Here is a 17,411-nt window from a genome sequence, read left to right on the forward strand (position 1 = left end):
TTCGAATCGAAGTCGAAGGTCGTAGTCGAAGGTCGAAGTAGCCCATTCGATGGTCGAAGTACCCAAAAAATACTTCGAAATTCGAAGTATTTTTCATTCGAATCCTTCACTCGAGCTTAGTGAATCGGCCCCTTTGTATTAGCTTTTGTGATCTAATGAGCCCTTTAATTCAAAATATTAATGAAATTGATAATTGATAGGTAGAGTGCTGTACCAGAAACCAATTGAAATAACCCAACCTCTATCTTCTAATGATTCTTTCTTCTGTTGGAATTGGCACTAAAAGAGCAAATAAAGAAGGAAATGGTGTGTCCCCTGTGACCCCAATCATTCAACCCCTCTCACTCGAAGTAAGGCCTTGTTATAATAACTGAGAAATTCTGCATAATAACTTAACGTACAACTGTACATTGCTATGCTGATCAATTTATACATGTTATTTTTCATGTAAACAGTTTTGTAGGCACAAGATAACAAAAGCTCTATAGCAACAAACACAATCAAACAATGTCTCACTCTATTTCACGTTGGCTTCAGTTGCGGATCGAGTAATATAGAATGAATTAAGGCAAACCGAGAAAAACAGCTAGTGAAAAGAATACAGTGTAACCATGAAAATAGTGAACATACTTTTAGACTTGTTCTGTCTGAAAAGTAAGGGTCAGGGTCTAAACATGGTTCCACCACACCAGCATTATAACACACTGGTTAATTATGTTCTGTGGATTTCTGTGGAATTATCATTCTTCAAAAAGTACTGCCAACAATATTTACTACCCCGTGTTTCAGCTGTCATTGCCAGTGGAGCCATCATATGGATTTAGCAGAGTTTTACAGAGTATTTAATACTGCACGGTCAAAATACATTTGGTATTAGTGCTAAAAATTTGGTACTTTAGATCATAAACACACATTTCACAAATATTCTGAGAGCGTAAGAGATTTCTCTCACCCCCCAATATATCCCATTAGTTATAACTGGATGCAGTGCAAGCATGTTTTAGCAATGGAATCATGGTCATATACTCTCAAATATCCCATATTTAACATCACACACATTTAATTTCACAGGATACCTTACATCTTATTTTTTTTTGTAATATCTGAGATACAAGACATACTCCTGGACAAAAATGGCTTCTTCTTTGACTAAAGGTGAAATAAGTCTGTAGTACTATTCTGTTATAGGCTGCAGTAATTGGGAGTAATTGACTTTGTTTCATTGATTGTAGAATAAATGGTTTGTGTTGGGTACAAACCCTCTGAGCATTTGAGTGTTGTCTTATTATAAGAATATTAAAGTATACTTGAGTATATGTTTTCCACCGAATTACACTCTATTTTAAAGTATTTATTTGTTGATCTTATGTTCTTTTCCTGAAAAAAAATAATTTTATTGTAGCGGGGGGGGGGGTGAGAGCATATTTGATACCTTTTATTTCTGTTTTCGCGAAAAGAGTATGACTTGTTAATAGCATTTTACAGGAAAACACCACGGAGCTCAGTTTTTATTTTTGCACCAGGCTGAGTAACCTGTTCCAGCCACTTAGCAAGCATTTAATAGTCACCTATAACATATCATTGGTTGCTAAGTGTTCCCTAACTTGGTGCAAACATACCAACTTTTATTATTATTGTAACATTAATATTACTCACTAGTACTGTATATAGTTTCATATACCAGCTCTAAAAAGGTGTAGTGTGGCCCTATGAATGCCAGCGGAATGCTTATCATCAAATGAGCTTTTGCCAATAGAAATCAAGAAACCTATATGAAGAAATTCATGCGAAATGTAATATCTAAGCATATGGCGTCCAATTGTCCTGAGCAGTCATACATTTTGTGTGTGTGTAATATGTAGATGATTTATCCCACACTTTAATATATTATATTGTTTATCATTTCCTTTGTTATCCGGCACTTTCTTTTCTAGGATAATAAGGAGCAGAAAAACGCCACTGGTTGTATTAAGTCCAAAATAATGTAATTCAAGCTGAATTGGTGTTGATGCTAAATGTAATTAATAAAGCTGTGGAATAACCTTGCCCCCTGCTAATTCTTTTAAATGAGGTATTTTCTCATGTGGATGCAGTGTACAGTTAATTGGTACAAAAATCCCCCAAATGTTTGATTTATGTTCTTAGTTATAATAAGGATACTGAACTTGGTAATACAAATTAACACTCATTCTCCTGTCTTCCAGTGGATTGGAGGTTTACAAAATGTAATAATCCAATTAGAATAAAAAAAAGCTATAAGGCTCTTAGTCGCATTAAGCAATTCAGAATTTTCAGACAGGATTTTTTTTTTCTGAAGTCCTGAAGTGTTTCACTCATTTGGGGTATGAAGTGGGTGCACTGGGTGTATCACAATATGAAACACAGTAATACTGAACAGGGATTGGCACTTAGTTATAATGGCAGTTCTGCTTATTGACAACATTTAGTTGGAATGTAAGCCACCAGTAGCAGCCATTAGCTTTTGCTACCACTGAATCTAAACCTGGAATTTTCCAGTTAACACGTTATGGGAGTTATTTATCAGAGGTCGAGTTTGTGAGTTTTGTTTTTTTTACCTCAAACTCACAACTTGAATGTTTGCTTATTTATGAAAAAACTAGAATGTAAAAAACTTGAGTGAATGCAATCATGGGGAGGGACTCAAAAATCTGATTTAAAAAAACAACAACTTGAATAGCTCAGGTTTCTAGCGCAAACCACTGAAAAAAATCAGAAAATCACGAAGGCTAAAAACATCTTCAAATGGTTCAAGGGACCTCTGCCATTGACTTGATCTTGACAGGTTTTAGCTAGAGTGTTTTCAGATTCGGGCTTTTACCAGATTCCTTGAAAAACTAATTTTTTGGAAAAACACAACTCGACCATTGATTAATAACCCCCTAAATATTTTGATTCTCAGGGCCTTTGATTGCAGAGGATTTAAGAATCCAGAGAGTGGTTCACGGGCTCTGTAAGCCTATTCTGTGCCATGCCAGCCCCACTAAAGGCTGCCAACTAGACATTTACTGCCACATCAAAAACAACATTGTTCAACAGCTTAGAGCTCAGCTGACTGCAGACAAATACAACACACACTGTACTACAGCAGGTTTGTTCAATGATGCACAGAGTAGAGTTTCCAGATTCCGAAATTTTCATCAGACTTTCTCAGGATATCCTCACTGGATGAAAGGCATGCGTTCCTTGTTCTCAGTGTCTAATTCATGGTCTTCTTCTTCTTCCCCTGCCTCACTGGTTTCGGTGCTGTCATTGGCCATCTAGAAGCAAAGAAATATAGGAAATAGCAAATGAAAAGCTTGTATACCACAAAATCGAAAAAAATTAAAAATGTACATTTTATTAACCCATAGTAAGCAAGTAAATATATAGTTTAAGCAGTAGACCAGCAAATGATATGTATCAGCGGATATATCACTATGGGACAGTTCCGTCCTGTTAGTACACCAATATACAGTATCATTGTTAAAGACTCATCTTACCAATTTAAAGGGATATTGATGGAAAAATAATTGTAAATTGTAAAATAATAATAAAAGTGCCTATGTAGCTTTTGAAAAATAAACTAATTTGTTTCTCAACTAATATGTTTTCATGGACTACCTTGTTTCCTGGCAGTCTCTAGTCCCTAATAGTTTCAAAAGTTATCATTAACCTATATCTATGGCAGGATCAACTAAATTTACAGAATATCTATCTTTAGATGTCCATTATAAATCTAGGAGACTGGGAGAAATAAGAAATCATGGCTTCAGAAAGCCAAATCTTTTTTCAGCAACTTAGAACATAACTAGAACAATTGATTAAGTGGTTGATATTTGATGGCATTGGCCTTTAAGTAAGCTTTGACCTATGAATACTCTTAGCAATAAACTGCAGACACAAAGCAAATGTCATTAGAGGCACTTTTTTGAGAACTGTTTAGGAAGTGGTCTCCAAGTGACATTAGCCCAGTGCTGCTTATACTGCTATTTGCAGTGAGTTTGGTGAGTTTTGCAGAGCTACACAGAAAATAGCCTGCAACAGCATTTTACTGACACAGTTGTGTGTCAACTCATATATTCCCTGGGAACTCTGAAGACAGCTAACAGTTGCAACACTGTCAATGGAACAGACCGGGAATAGCCACAGACCAGATAATATTGCCTCGATATAGTTAGTCATGTTTGGATGACTTTGTTCTGCAGTTCACAACCTACTGGCCTATGCATGGGACCTAAACAATGGCCTCCACAGTTGGTATCTGAACACTGTTCTGGTGCCATATGATCAGCTAGATTTGACCCAATACTCTCCAGACAAACTGGGCAATGATGCCCAGTTTAGGTTTCTCACCTAAGAAGTGTAGTATTCTTTATTATGGCTACCTTTAGTGCATAACAGACAAATGTGGCCTCTTCAATGAACAGGTATCAGAGAGTGAGGGAGGTGGTCTAACTGCCAAAGAGAGGGAAGGCAAATGGGGGTACTGCATGATCAGAACTAACAGGGTGAATGAGGCCTGTCCTATAGCCAGGGGGTAGTGCAAAGCAATGTGGTTTTACTTGGAAAGAAAGGAGCATGCTAAAAAGCCTAACCAGGAGAGAGGTTGTAAGCACGGGATGCAGCCTAACTGGAATGTGTGGGAAAGGTTAGTGTGTTGTATTTGAGTAGACTCAAATTTGAGCATGACAGATGAAACAGGGAGCTAGAATGAATTATAATAATAAATACGGAATGGTGTCTGTGCTATTAATAATCAGTTATATAGTTACCAGGGTTAAAAAATTATCCAGGAGTGTAATGCTGTGGAATTAATACTGCATGAGCCAGCGGGGGCATTAGCATTGATGGTTGATAAGAAGGGGCCCATATAACATTTGTAATGCTTCTTTAAACTTCATACTTTACACGTGCCACTTTTGTACAGTTCTCTATAGAGTGTATATTGCATAAATAGTTCCTATGTATATATGTGGCTTTCATTCACGTCAGTGAATTAAAAATTTAATAAAATATTTTACCAATACTTTTCCTACACAAACAACCCTGTTGAGGACATCTAAAGTAATCTTAACATCATGGAAAAACCAGCCAATTAAAACCCAAATCACTGCTTGCTATTAATACATAACACCCAATCACTTCAGATGAGTCTGCCTGGATACATAGATTAGTTTGGGGACACTCAACCAGCCGTATAAGTAGAGCAACCCTCCATACTCTTTCCAGGCACCCCACTCAACTCTTAACAAGACATTAAGGGGCACATTTACTAAGTTCGAGTGAAGGATTCGAATGAAAAAAACTTTCGAAGGTTTTTTTGTGTATTTCAACCATCGAAGTACTGTCTCTTTATAAAAAACTTCGACTGCATACGTCAGCAGTTTAAACCTACTGAGGTACAATGTTAGCCTACCTTTCCCATCAGTTTTCTAAGGTTTTTTTATCGAAGAAAAATCCTTCGATCGATCAATTAAAATCCTTTGAATTGTTTGATTTGAAGGATTTCATAGATTTTTACTTCGATCGGTCGTAGTATTTGCGCTAAATCCTTCAAATTTTGATATTCGATATTCAAATTTGAAGGATTTTACTTTGAGGGTCGAATTCGAGGGTTTATTCACCCTCGATATTCGACCCTTAGTAAATGTGCCCCTAAAAGTCACCTACCTAAATTTACTCAGCCTGTGGAAATTTAACTCCGTACATAAATATAAGTAGTGCAGGCTTATTATAAAAAAATATAAGTTATAGATAATAAAGTACAGATTCACTTCTGTTTCTGTTCTCGTTTTGGAAAGATACAGTATGAACTGCTGTGTAGCTGAGCCCTAGTTTTTATAATATTTGCGTAAAATCTTGATCTGTGCTATGTATAGATTCACAAACGTCTTTAAACTTTTAGATATAGAGCATAAATAATTAGGGATAATTTTAGCTTATTAGGAGAACACTAAAAGCACAGTGTTTTCAACATGGCTATGTACAAAACATTTCTTTAACAAGCATATTGGCTAATGTTTTTGGTACATTACTCCTGGCCATCTCATTTGGGAAGAAAGCACTACCGTGTCTGTGCTGCACAGAACAGATGGTGGCCCCGTAAGCACAATGACAACACCCTGAGTCATCAAAGCTCAAACATGTTCTGATTTTGAAAAAACACATCTACCTTTGCAAATTTTCTTTGCAAAATAGGCTGTTTGTGTGAATGTACAAACTGTACTGTTTTGCAAAGCCCTACTGTAAACCCACTCTACTCTCTTTTTATAATCCAGAGATTTTTGAACTGCTGAGTAGTGTACTTTACTAAACATCTCTTATATAAACAGTGGGATGGCTTAGACCAAGAATAAAGTTGTATAAATAAATGTATAAACTAAGGACCCATAGGGGCAAATTTACTAAAGGGCGAAGTGACTTAACGCAGGCGAAGATTCGTAATACTGAGGTGCTGGTACCAACCTACAATACTCAAATGTTACTATTGCAATTTCCCCAGTATAGTTGGTACAATCTTCCTTAAAGGCAAAGAGAAGGACAAGGGCATTTAAAAATTTATATTCCTCCATTTTGAGGCATTTGAGGTGCAGTGTTTGATCTCACGCTCCTTCAGGAATCACTGACTTTACTATCTGGTCAATAACAACATCCTCTTGGCCAAAGGATTTCCTACAGCGGCATTGCCACAGATGGTACCTCATCACTGATATTATCAGGTACATCGTTCCTCTGTCAAGTGGGTGCTGGGTAGACAAAATGCCATAGGCCGTGTCAGCATAAGAAAGTTGCCTAATATGGGGCACCTTCAGAACCTCTGCCAACTGACACCGCACTGTTTTTGTTACAGGGCAATCAACTAGAAAATGTTCCACGGTCTCGTCAGTGGAACAGCCCCACGGGCACTACCTTTCAGCGATGTTTAAGTAGCTCACATTGCCCCGAACAAAAAGCTTTCCCTGAAGAGCCAGCCAGTTAAGATAACAGTATTTGGGGGCAGCCTTCTGTCATTGAGCCACTGGAGGCTCTGAGAAAGAATGTCTCCCACACAGTCTCTCAAGGCTAAGGGGACAGCAAAATAGGTTCCCAGGATCCTGAAATAGATCTGTTTTCTAGCGAAGGAGATAGGGAGCGAAGTACCACTAGAGTCCAACGCCTTGCGAATTTGCGCTCTGGCGAAGTGACATAACTACACAAATTCACTAAGATGCAGATTTTACTTTGACTTGCCTTCTCCACCTCAGACCAGGCGAAGTCCCCATAGGCTTGGCTAACTTTTTTTGATCTAAGGATATTCCTTCGATCGTTGGATTAAAATCATTCGAAACGTTCGATTCAAAGGATTTTATTGTTCGATCGAAGGAATTATCCTTCGATCGTTCGATCAAACTATCTGCGCTAAATCCTTCGACTTCGATATTCGAAGTCGAAGGATTTTAATTCCTAGTCGAATATCGAGCGTTAATTAACCCTCGATATTCGACCCTTAGTGAATCGGCCCTTTCGTGTTTTTGGTTCTGATATGCTGTGGTGTATTTGCACACTTATATAACACAACACAGGTGAATGTGGTACATGCCTCAGACACTGCTAAGCACGGCTGTTCTTGTACATTTGGCACTTTTACCAGTGTTCACGTTAGGGTTAGTTCTGCTTCCAAATTATACTCTACTGTATAGAGTCTGTGACAATGCATGTTAAAGAGGTAGTATTTAGTAGAATGGCCAATTCTAGGCAACTTTTCAATTGGTCTTCATTTTTTATAGTTTTTTTTTTTAATTCTTTCCAGCTTTCAAATGGGGGTCACTGACCCCATCTAAAAAACAAATGCTCTGTAAGGCTACAAATGTATTGTTGTTGCTACTTTTTGGTACTCATGTTTCTATTCAGGCCCTCTCTTATTCATATCCCAGTCTTTTTTTTTTCTTTTCAAATCAATGCATGGTTCGCTAGGATAATTTGGAACCTAGCAACCAGATTGCTGAAATTGCAGAGAGCTGCACAGTAAATAACTCAAAAAATAAAAACCAATTGCAAATCATACATCATACTAAAAGTTCATTTAAAGGCGAGCAACCCCTTCAAGCATATCACAAGCCAAATTGACCCAGAAATGCAATTGGTTTGTAATGTAGGTGTGTAATTACATGATGCTCCTGAAGGTTCTCTGACACAGAATCCAGGATCCACAGGGTCCGCAATATTAAGGAACAACAGAATGTTGAAAATGTAACTCCTATTTGGCATCAATATGAATGGAGGAGGGCTATGGTGAGTCACAGACCCATCATTTATATTTCTCTTTTATGCAAACCATAATTATGGATGGAGACAATTGTAAAACGTGCCATGGTACTTGACTAGCTTCTAGATATGTTGCCACATTCAAGTTATAGTTATATTGCCATTGTATAATGAAAACATATCTCTTTGGACACTAACCAAAGGGGTTGGAGCTTTTTCAACGTCCAGAACAAGTTTTCCAATATTCCCTCTATCATGGATTCTCTGCATTGCTTCTTTAACCTGGGGGAAAAGAAGAAAAGATTTATACCACCCAGTGCACAGCAGATAAATTCTGAATTGCAATTAAAGGGGCTCTAAACCCAACCCCCCCAAATTTTTTTGTAAATGTACTTAGGGTGCTTCTATAAGAACTTTTGAGGTTTTAGACTCCCAAAAGATATTTGGCTCAGTGGCATTATCTAGGCATGAGTCATTAATGACACTTTCAAATTATGTTTTCATGGTGATGGCAAATGGGGAGATTTGCTGCTGCATTTTGATCGCTGCAAGTAAAATGTCTTAACCACAAGAAATTGCCTCCCTTTGATTTTCCTGCAATAAATCCGAATTGCCACGAGTAACTGTTTACCTGCAAAAATCATAATGTTATTCAATGGCAAGGGTTTTTTGTTTTTTTTGGAGATTTGTCGTCCATGGTAGTGAACATTTAACTATGGATGACAAATCACCCTTGTGCCATGACCCTTAATTGTCCAAACCAAGACTGGAAATGTGTCAGCTGGGTAAGTCCAATCAAGTGTAGCAAATTCTCCACCTACTGAAAATACTTAATTATTGCAGATACAAGAAAACAACCAGCCTACTGAAATAAAAGTAGAGACACAAGGAGGTAAATAGAGCTCTACATAATTTGAACATGGCTTAACTGCAAGATAATAAACATTAAATATTCATTTAATGTTCATATAACATCTATTACATATAGAAACTAACACCAAATAATTTTACTATAGTGTTTTAAAGTAATTAAAATTCATCCCAGAACCAGTAGAAATTGTGGTTTGCTTCAGAAAAACTACTATAGCATATATAAAATAAGCTGCTGTTTAATCATTCAAAATGAAAAAGCAGAAAAAGCACAGGTTACACAGCAGATAACAGATAGGGTGAAGACACACAGAGCTACTATTAGAGCTACGAAATAGAAAAATGCTGCTCCTAGTACTTTAAGAGCGAATTTCCGGGGGAGGGGGGGGCAGCAGCAACTGCTGCTGCCTCAGGCTGCGGAGGGGCCAGGATCGCCCCTGTTGCTAATGTGTTTTAGCAGAAGCAATTCTTAGTATTGTCTATGGTAGCCACAAAGAGTAGCTGCTACTGCTAATTCCAGAGCTACGAGTAGCAGTTACTTGTGGCTACAAAATGTTAAAAAAAAAATACCCCGCCATTGACATTACTGAGAATTGCCTCAGCTAAAATACACATAGGGAGGTAGTTAATAAAATTTTTACGTATTTTTACAAAGTCAACCTAACTCCCAGTCACAAATTTACCTCATTTATCAAAAAATCAAGTTGAAAAACTCTGTGTGGGAAAAGTCTCGAAAAATTGTGTGACAATTAGAATTTTTTGAGTTGTTGCCTGAAAACATTGACTCTTTCGGATTATCGTACAAAAACCAGTTCATATCACGATGTCAAGAAACATCTTCAAATTGTAAAAGGGACATCTGGCATTGTCTTTTACATGACTTCGACAGGTTTTAGCTGGAGTATTTTTGGATTCAGATTGTTAGCATGGGGTATAATAAGTCTATTAAAAAATCACATTTTTCCCCCCTCTAAAAATTCTAGTTTTCCCCTTTAAAAACTCAACAAAAATAAATTTGAGGTCTAATAAATAGGCCCGTAGTGTGTTAGCAAAGAAAATTATCACTGTTGTCTATTTTGTAGCCGTGACTAGTAGCTCGCTGTGTGTCTTATAAGCTCTGTAGAATACAGTGGGTTTAGTTCATATGCCATTTATGCTTCTCTACAGGATTTAAGACTGAAAACCTTTCTCGTACAACATAGGACATCTGTTGTCAAGAAAAAGGTTATTTGTAGGTTCTCGATCAATAAAATAATACACTGGAGTTTTGGTGCAGAGGCAGGTTATTTTCAGCTTTGTATTATGATATGGACAAATCTGCCTCTTCCTTTTATTGTTCATATGCTAAATAAAAGAGCATTGTGATAATTCTGAGACTGTTGCATAACTCAGCATTTTTCTCTCTGTGGGTTGAATCTTCTTTCATTCCTTGTTCATGTGACAACAGCAACAAAGACGGCACAGATGCCAGGTTTAGCAAAGTAGAACAGTGCTACGTTGTAATATTTCTCAACTGTGTGTTTATTTGGTGTTTTCTGATACAATTTCAAAGGAGGTACCAAGATTGAATTTAAGAAAAGTGTTTTATTTACATCAAAATATTCCAAATATTATTTGAAAAATACAGTAAGGCGTTTGCCAGGAACAGAGCACTGGGAGTATGAACTATACCCTGGCATATCGCTTTAAGGAATGTTAAGTTACTGCTTCTATCCTTGAAATATAATATGTAAATGCTACTTGATCACTTTGGTGGTTATTTATCAAGGTCCGAATTTATCTCAATATCGGCTGCTACAAACTCCGATCTAATCCGCTCGGGTTTTTTAATGCTTATTTATTGTTACATTTTCCCGAAAACCAAAAGTCAATGGGACTGTTTATGCAACATTCGACAGGTTTGAGATGCCGTGTTTTTATATTCGGGCTTTTTAGCCCTCGGGTTTTAATAAATTCTGACAAATTTGTGATTTTTTGAAAAGCCTATTATAACAAAATAAATAGAATTTCGGGTATTTGGACCTTAGTAAATAACCCCCTTTGTTTTCAGATTGTTCCCCAGAAATAGACTTTTTTCAATTACTTCCCATTATTTATTTTATTTTTGCAAAATCTAAGTTTAAAGTTTAAGGTTCCTGTCTCTAGTGTTTGAGTCTGGCAGAGCAGTAATTCAGGAGCAGATTCTGAACTGTTACAATTTGTTACATTAGTTAATACATTTCTCCTCAGCATCTCTGGAGTATTAGCAACTATTGTAGCAATTCTAACAGCTGCCTTTAATGAAACTCTGGGATTCTGCTCAGCAAGGCCAAAGATAAGAAATGTAGCAAATGAGGGCCTTATTTATCAAAATCAGAGTATTTAAATAAAAAAAGTCTGACCATACTAGAATCCACAATGTGAACTTATTAATTATTTAAAAAGCACAGTATGATCGGATTGGTGACAAACACAATAAAATCAAGTGCAAATCCAAATCGTACATTTCTGAGTTTTTTCCCGAATTGCTAGATTTTTTTTCAGGCTTTTACCCAAAAAGTCCAAAACTGCCCAGACCATAGAAACGTTTCAAATAGGATAAGGACTTCTCCCATTGGCTTATATACAACCTCTGTAGGTTTGAGATGCCGGATTTTCGGATTCTGACTTTTTCCATCCTCAGGGTATAATAAATCTTGAAAAATTTGAGTATTTTTCACACTAAAAATTCTGAAGTTTTTGGCATTCTGACTTTTTTTGCCATTCTAGATATGACTTTTAAAAAAAGTCATATATAGAAAGTAATTGGAAAAAGTTATTTCTGGTGAACTATCTGAAAACAACTATGTGTTTGAAGGTGTACAAGGGCAACCAATCAAGACTTTTCCTACAATACCCCCATATGTCTTTCCATGAAAACTTTACCAGCTTTGCACATGCTTCCCTTCTATTCCACTCAATACTGAAAAACATATTTACACTGGTTCGCCTCTTGTAAATACACCTTCTGGGTCTGCAAAGCCTCGGATATCCAGAGTAAAGCTGCTGATTATTCCTGTAGCTGCAACACTAGACACACTGTAAAACTGTCTGAACAGGCAATTTTGTGTGCTAATTGAATATTCATGCATATGCTAAGCAAACAAGTACCAAGCCTGTCTCACTGGTGTGTTCTATACCAAATACACAGAGCTCCTTAATTAAAACCATTAATTGCATAAAGGATGTAGTCTCTTTGACGTTGCATTCAATAGTTCCAACTGTTAATGTGGTGGAAAGTTCCCCTACCTCTTCCAAGGCCCATAATGAATCAACCAAAGGCTTAATTTTCTTCTGGTTATACAGTGCAAGAAGTTTATCTACCACCCCCTTGATAACACCAGCACGACCTTGTTTGAAAAGCAGGTTTAAGAGGGAGAAGCCAGCCATTATTTTATTTTCTTCATACAACTTGATGGGATTTACTTTTTCCACTTGCCACCACTGTAAAAATGTAAAGAGGTTGAAGAATGTTGAATACATCTGCATGATTTGAATTAGAAACATAAAGTGAGACAATGTTTTGCATAATTCCATGATTTAGGTACAACTGATATATTTGGGTCAATATCACACAAGCAACATTTTTATTCCCTTCTCTGTAATAAAAGGAGTCCAAGTGTTAAAGCTGAAGCTGCAAAGAACGAATCCTTTTTGCACTACATTTCTGCTGTTTACTTGTTTCCCTCTATTAACTGCAGAATTTCTACCCAAGAGAAATGACTGAATGTAGCATGGGTCCTCTAAAGCTCTATAAGAAATTAGCCCATTCATGCAGATTGCAGTCGTTTTCCACGGTGCTGTTTAACTGTATGCCTCTTGCAATACTAAAATTCCAAATTGTGGTGCATTCTAATGATTACAATACCGCACTGTTGTCTTTTTTTCTATCTATGCAGGGGGCTACTGAATACAATATAAATATTATCATGGTTATTCCCATTTGTTACTTTAGTTGCTTAGAATTGTCCATTCTAAAATATACTAAAAGTTAACTTTGAAGGTGAACCACCCGTTTAATTTACTTTCTTAACATATTTGATTCTCCCCCTTTTTATAAGCAAACACTGAAGAGTTGGGTTGCCATCCCTCTTGTGAGGGCTCACTCGTTTCAGCAAAAAGCTGAATTCCCCTTGATAAAAGTTTTTCACTGAAATGTTTGGGTAATTCTCATTGGCTTGAATATCTGCTTTGTTGTAAGCTTTCTTTAGGCTATGGCAGGGTGGGTATGTTTGATATGTATAATTCTGTAAACATTGTTTTACATTGATTAACTATATGTATAAGAGGTTTTCTATTTTTTTGCATTACCACTTCTGCTTGATTTAGTTACTGTGCAGGAACCATTTGGTACTGTGTATCCCCTTTTTATTCCTACGGGGAGGGGATTTACCCTGCACCTATGACTTATTTTGCTATTATGAATAGTCTGCCCTCCATTAATAGAGATTTATATGCCTTTCTTTCCCTGTTACCTGCCTGGACCAGTCCCTGGATTCTGGAGTTTATTTTGCTACCTGCCCTGACCACAGGTCTGTTATTCAGTGTATCTGTTCAGTGTTATTCAGTGAAGTCTGAACTGATTTCCCAGGTCGTTACTACCAATTCATGATGCCAGTTCTGCACAGATTCTGTTTCTGGCTATGAAACCCAAATCTTGTCACTGTCATTATCTGCTCCACTAGTTCCATGTACTGTATCTATTTTTTTATTGGAATCTCAGAGGAAAGCTTTGGTAAGTAGAGGAAACGAATAATGACCAGGAAGAAGCAACTTTACAGAAAAAAAGACAAAATCTTGTCACTGCTTCTTCCCTTTACATTTCCATAACACATATCTAAATAGAAGGCAAAAAATGTCTTTAATTGAAACTGTTACTGGGTGCTAAGAAAAAGATTAAAGGACATATGTCACAGCAAAGAAATATGAAGTCTTACCGATTTAGCAAAACTGAAGAAGCTTTTAGTTTCTCCGGTTACCATATTAGATGAGCCTAAAACACAAAGTTAATAAAAAAGTTTGGCATCTTTCTGTAACATTGCCATTCATTTATAATTAAGTCTAGTGGTTTTAACATTGCAAGACTCCCATAAATATCTTTTTACATAGTTAGTTGCATAAACTATGTAAAAAGACAAAGTCCATCAAGTTCAACCCCTCCAAATGAAATCCCAGCATCCATACACGCACCCCTCAGTCACATAAATTCTATATACCCATATCTATACTAACTATAGAGTTTAGTATCACAATAGCCTTTTATATTATGTCTGTCCAAGAAATCATCCAAACCATTCTAAAAAGCATTAATAGAATCAGCCATCACAACATCACCCGGCAGTGCATTCCACAACCTCACTGTCCTCACTGTGAAGAACCCCCTACGTTACCTTCAAATGAAAGTTCTTTTCTATGTTATATGTTACAGGCAATTATTTTCAGCGGTTGACAGTTTATGAAAATGATGTGCATCTTGTAAGCATACATTGCTATATGTAAATACTGCTCCCACAACTTAAAAAAATATAAAAGAAAAACAAGCTAGTCTTGGCGGATAGGTGCTGGTGGGGTTAAATATCATAAACTCAAGGTCAGAAAATAACCCCAGATAATTAGCATATCACTACATGTGTTCACTATGACTTTCAGCAGATCACAAGGATCTAACAGATAAAATGGACCCAGGATTCACAAGATATTATTAAACTGAAAGCTGGGAACTTTTCAAGGAAATACTACAATTGCCAACTGCAAAATATGATGACAGAACTAACCATATAATATATATGTTCCCAGTGGTTTAAGCAGACCAATGCCTTTTCCAGTGTTGTCACCACATAAACAGTCTAGAACAATGTCTACTCCATCAGGAGAGATTCTGTAAAGCAAAAAGCAGGAAAGCAGGTCAATCCACTGAGCTAGTAAGGAAATAAAATCAGTAAATACTATGACAGATTACTTTATGCAACTGACAGGGTTTTTTTGAAATTCTTAAATATTCTTACCCCATTTCTCAACATTAATTCAATGAATAGAGCTATTTTTGTCTATTGTTTTAATGTAGAAAATTTTTTTGTAATTGAAAAAGGACAAAAATGGAAATTGCAAACAAAGTAATATTTTTCTTCCTGTTTGTATGAGCACAATCAAAATGAATCAGTCTTCGAAGGAAACCTCTGTATAAACAAACCCCCTCCCTTCCCTGAGATGAAGCCTTTGGTAGCCGTTCATTATATGAAGGGCTTCTCTGTGGACTGCTAATTTGTTGTGACAGTGCTTCTTTGAACAGGGAGTATATTGTGACTTTACTTTCAGTACCATGCATTCCTCCCAGCATCTCCAAAAACACAGGGAACTGTAACAATTATTTATTTTATGCAATATCTTAGCTGCAACCAAGATCCAACATGGTATAAAGACAGGTAAATTATATCTTATCCAATACACCTGGAACCTGAAGGTTTCCAGATAATGTTTTTTTCTGTCATTTGGATTGCCATAACTCTAGTCTACTGAAAATATTTAAACTTTAAATAAACCTTTTACTAAAAAAGAAAATGAAAAAAATAACCAAAAACTGAATTGTCTTTAAAAATGACAGCAATTCTTGATAGTCTAGTGTTTTCTGGATATTGGGTCTCCAAATGAGAGATCACCATGCCTGTATATACTTTCTTAATTCTATATGTTATAGCTAGTTAATATAATAATGTTGTTATTATTAGTACAGGCTACCAAATAATTTAACCACTTTTGTATTTAACTGCTCTGCCTTTAGCTAAACAATACAGCAGCACAGTGGACAAAGTATCATCGCTGCCTTGCAGCACTGGAATTTTGGGTTCAATTTGCAGGTTAATTGGCCCCTGATTAAATTGACCCCAGTGTGTGTGACTGTGATATAGGTATTGTATCCATAATCCGGAAACTCGTTATCTAAATAGCTCCAATTAATTGAAGGCCATCTCCCATGGTTTGCATTTTAAGTAAATAAATCTAAGTTTTAAAAAGGATTTCCTTTTTCTCTGTAATAATAAAACAGTACCTTGCACTTGATCCCAACTAAGTTATTATTAATCCATATTGGATACCCCTAGTGGGTTTATTTAAATTATTTTTAACATATTTAAGGTATGGCGATCCAAATGACAGAAAAATCCTTTTTCAAGAAAAAAAACTTGCATTCTCCCTGTGGGATTTGCTATAGTGTGCATTCTTTTATTTTCAGTAAGGCTTCATTTTGTGTGTATTAACTCACAGATACGCCATTTTAAAAACACCCTGTGTGACCTCTCCCTAAGAAAAAACTGGGCCTCCTCGAAAGCCCTCCCTCCACCTTCCTGAACTTCACCACTTACACTTACCCTTTAATACTGTACAGAAATTAACACATTTTATACATATATAACAATAGGCATCAATAAAAATATGTATCGTACCTTTTAACTTCTTGGACATAATCTGCATTTCTGTCAAAAAGATGAGTGAGAGAATTCTTAATAGCCTCATGTTTAAAAGATGAAGCAGTTCCAAAAACTCTTACATCGGGAATTGTGGAACAGAGCTGTGCCACCGCTTGTCCCTGAAATTATAAGGAAAATAATAAGCTCATTTAGCATAAATACATCCTCAAATGTTGACTGCATACATCCACGTTGTATAAGATACAGAGGTCTTATGTTCCCAAGAGGTATTCAGCTCACAGCACATATACATATCCTCAGCTATTTACTGTTGGTAGCAAAAGCCCAATCATCTGACCCATCTTCACCCAACAGCTCCACAAAACGAATCGGATCCCAAGCAGTTCCATAAGAAATGGTTACAGCCAGGTGTATAAGACAAATGCTGGCAGACTGGTGGAAAGAGACTGATATCAAGTCTCTGGAAACATAATCTTTGTCTAAACAGAAAATCTGTCTATAAAAAGTAAAAGAATGAGGTCTATTTCCTCGTGGCTTTTGGTATATGTGGAGTGTGATTTGCAGATATATATCATATATATCATACTACAATATAGCATGCATAAATCATACATAAATTCTGAAATATGTAATCTAGAAAAGAGAATATAATGACCAAACTGACTTCTTAATGCAGATAAGCTTGTTTATATTTGTTTCCACCCCAATAATGACTGATATATTTGACTGGAAGTCAGCAGAGTAAATTCTTCTCATGTGCAATGGGAGTGACTGAAATAATGGTAATTGAATCATGACAAATGATCATGTTTTTGCACTATATGTACCAAAGACATAAGTGCTTACTGTACCAGC

General features: G+C 36.4%; 1 protein-coding gene across 1 annotated transcript in view; it reads right to left on the reverse strand.

Annotated features, from left to right (window-relative positions):
• Nucleotides 1–410: 410 nt before the first annotated feature.
• The window catches only part of vat1l.L (vesicle amine transport 1-like L homeolog), a 43,037-nt gene continuing 26,036 nt past the window's right edge, over nt 411–17,411 (reverse strand). Inside the window, exons 4-9 of the mRNA XM_018257886.2 lie at nt 16,572–16,714; nt 14,907–15,010; nt 14,070–14,125; nt 12,382–12,576; nt 8,443–8,526; nt 411–3,278 (exon numbers count right to left, since the gene is read on the reverse strand). Of these exons, the coding sequence (XP_018113375.1) occupies nt 3,180–3,278; nt 8,443–8,526; nt 12,382–12,576; nt 14,070–14,125; nt 14,907–15,010; nt 16,572–16,714 (681 nt within the window). The 3' untranslated portion in view covers nt 411–3,179. The remainder of the gene's footprint in view (nt 3,279–8,442; nt 8,527–12,381; nt 12,577–14,069; nt 14,126–14,906; nt 15,011–16,571; nt 16,715–17,411) is intronic.

The sequence above is a fragment of the Xenopus laevis genome, chromosome 4L, assembly GCF_017654675.1.
Source record: "Xenopus laevis strain J_2021 chromosome 4L, Xenopus_laevis_v10.1, whole genome shotgun sequence".
NCBI classification, from domain to species: Eukaryota; Metazoa; Chordata; class Amphibia; order Anura; family Pipidae; genus Xenopus; species Xenopus laevis.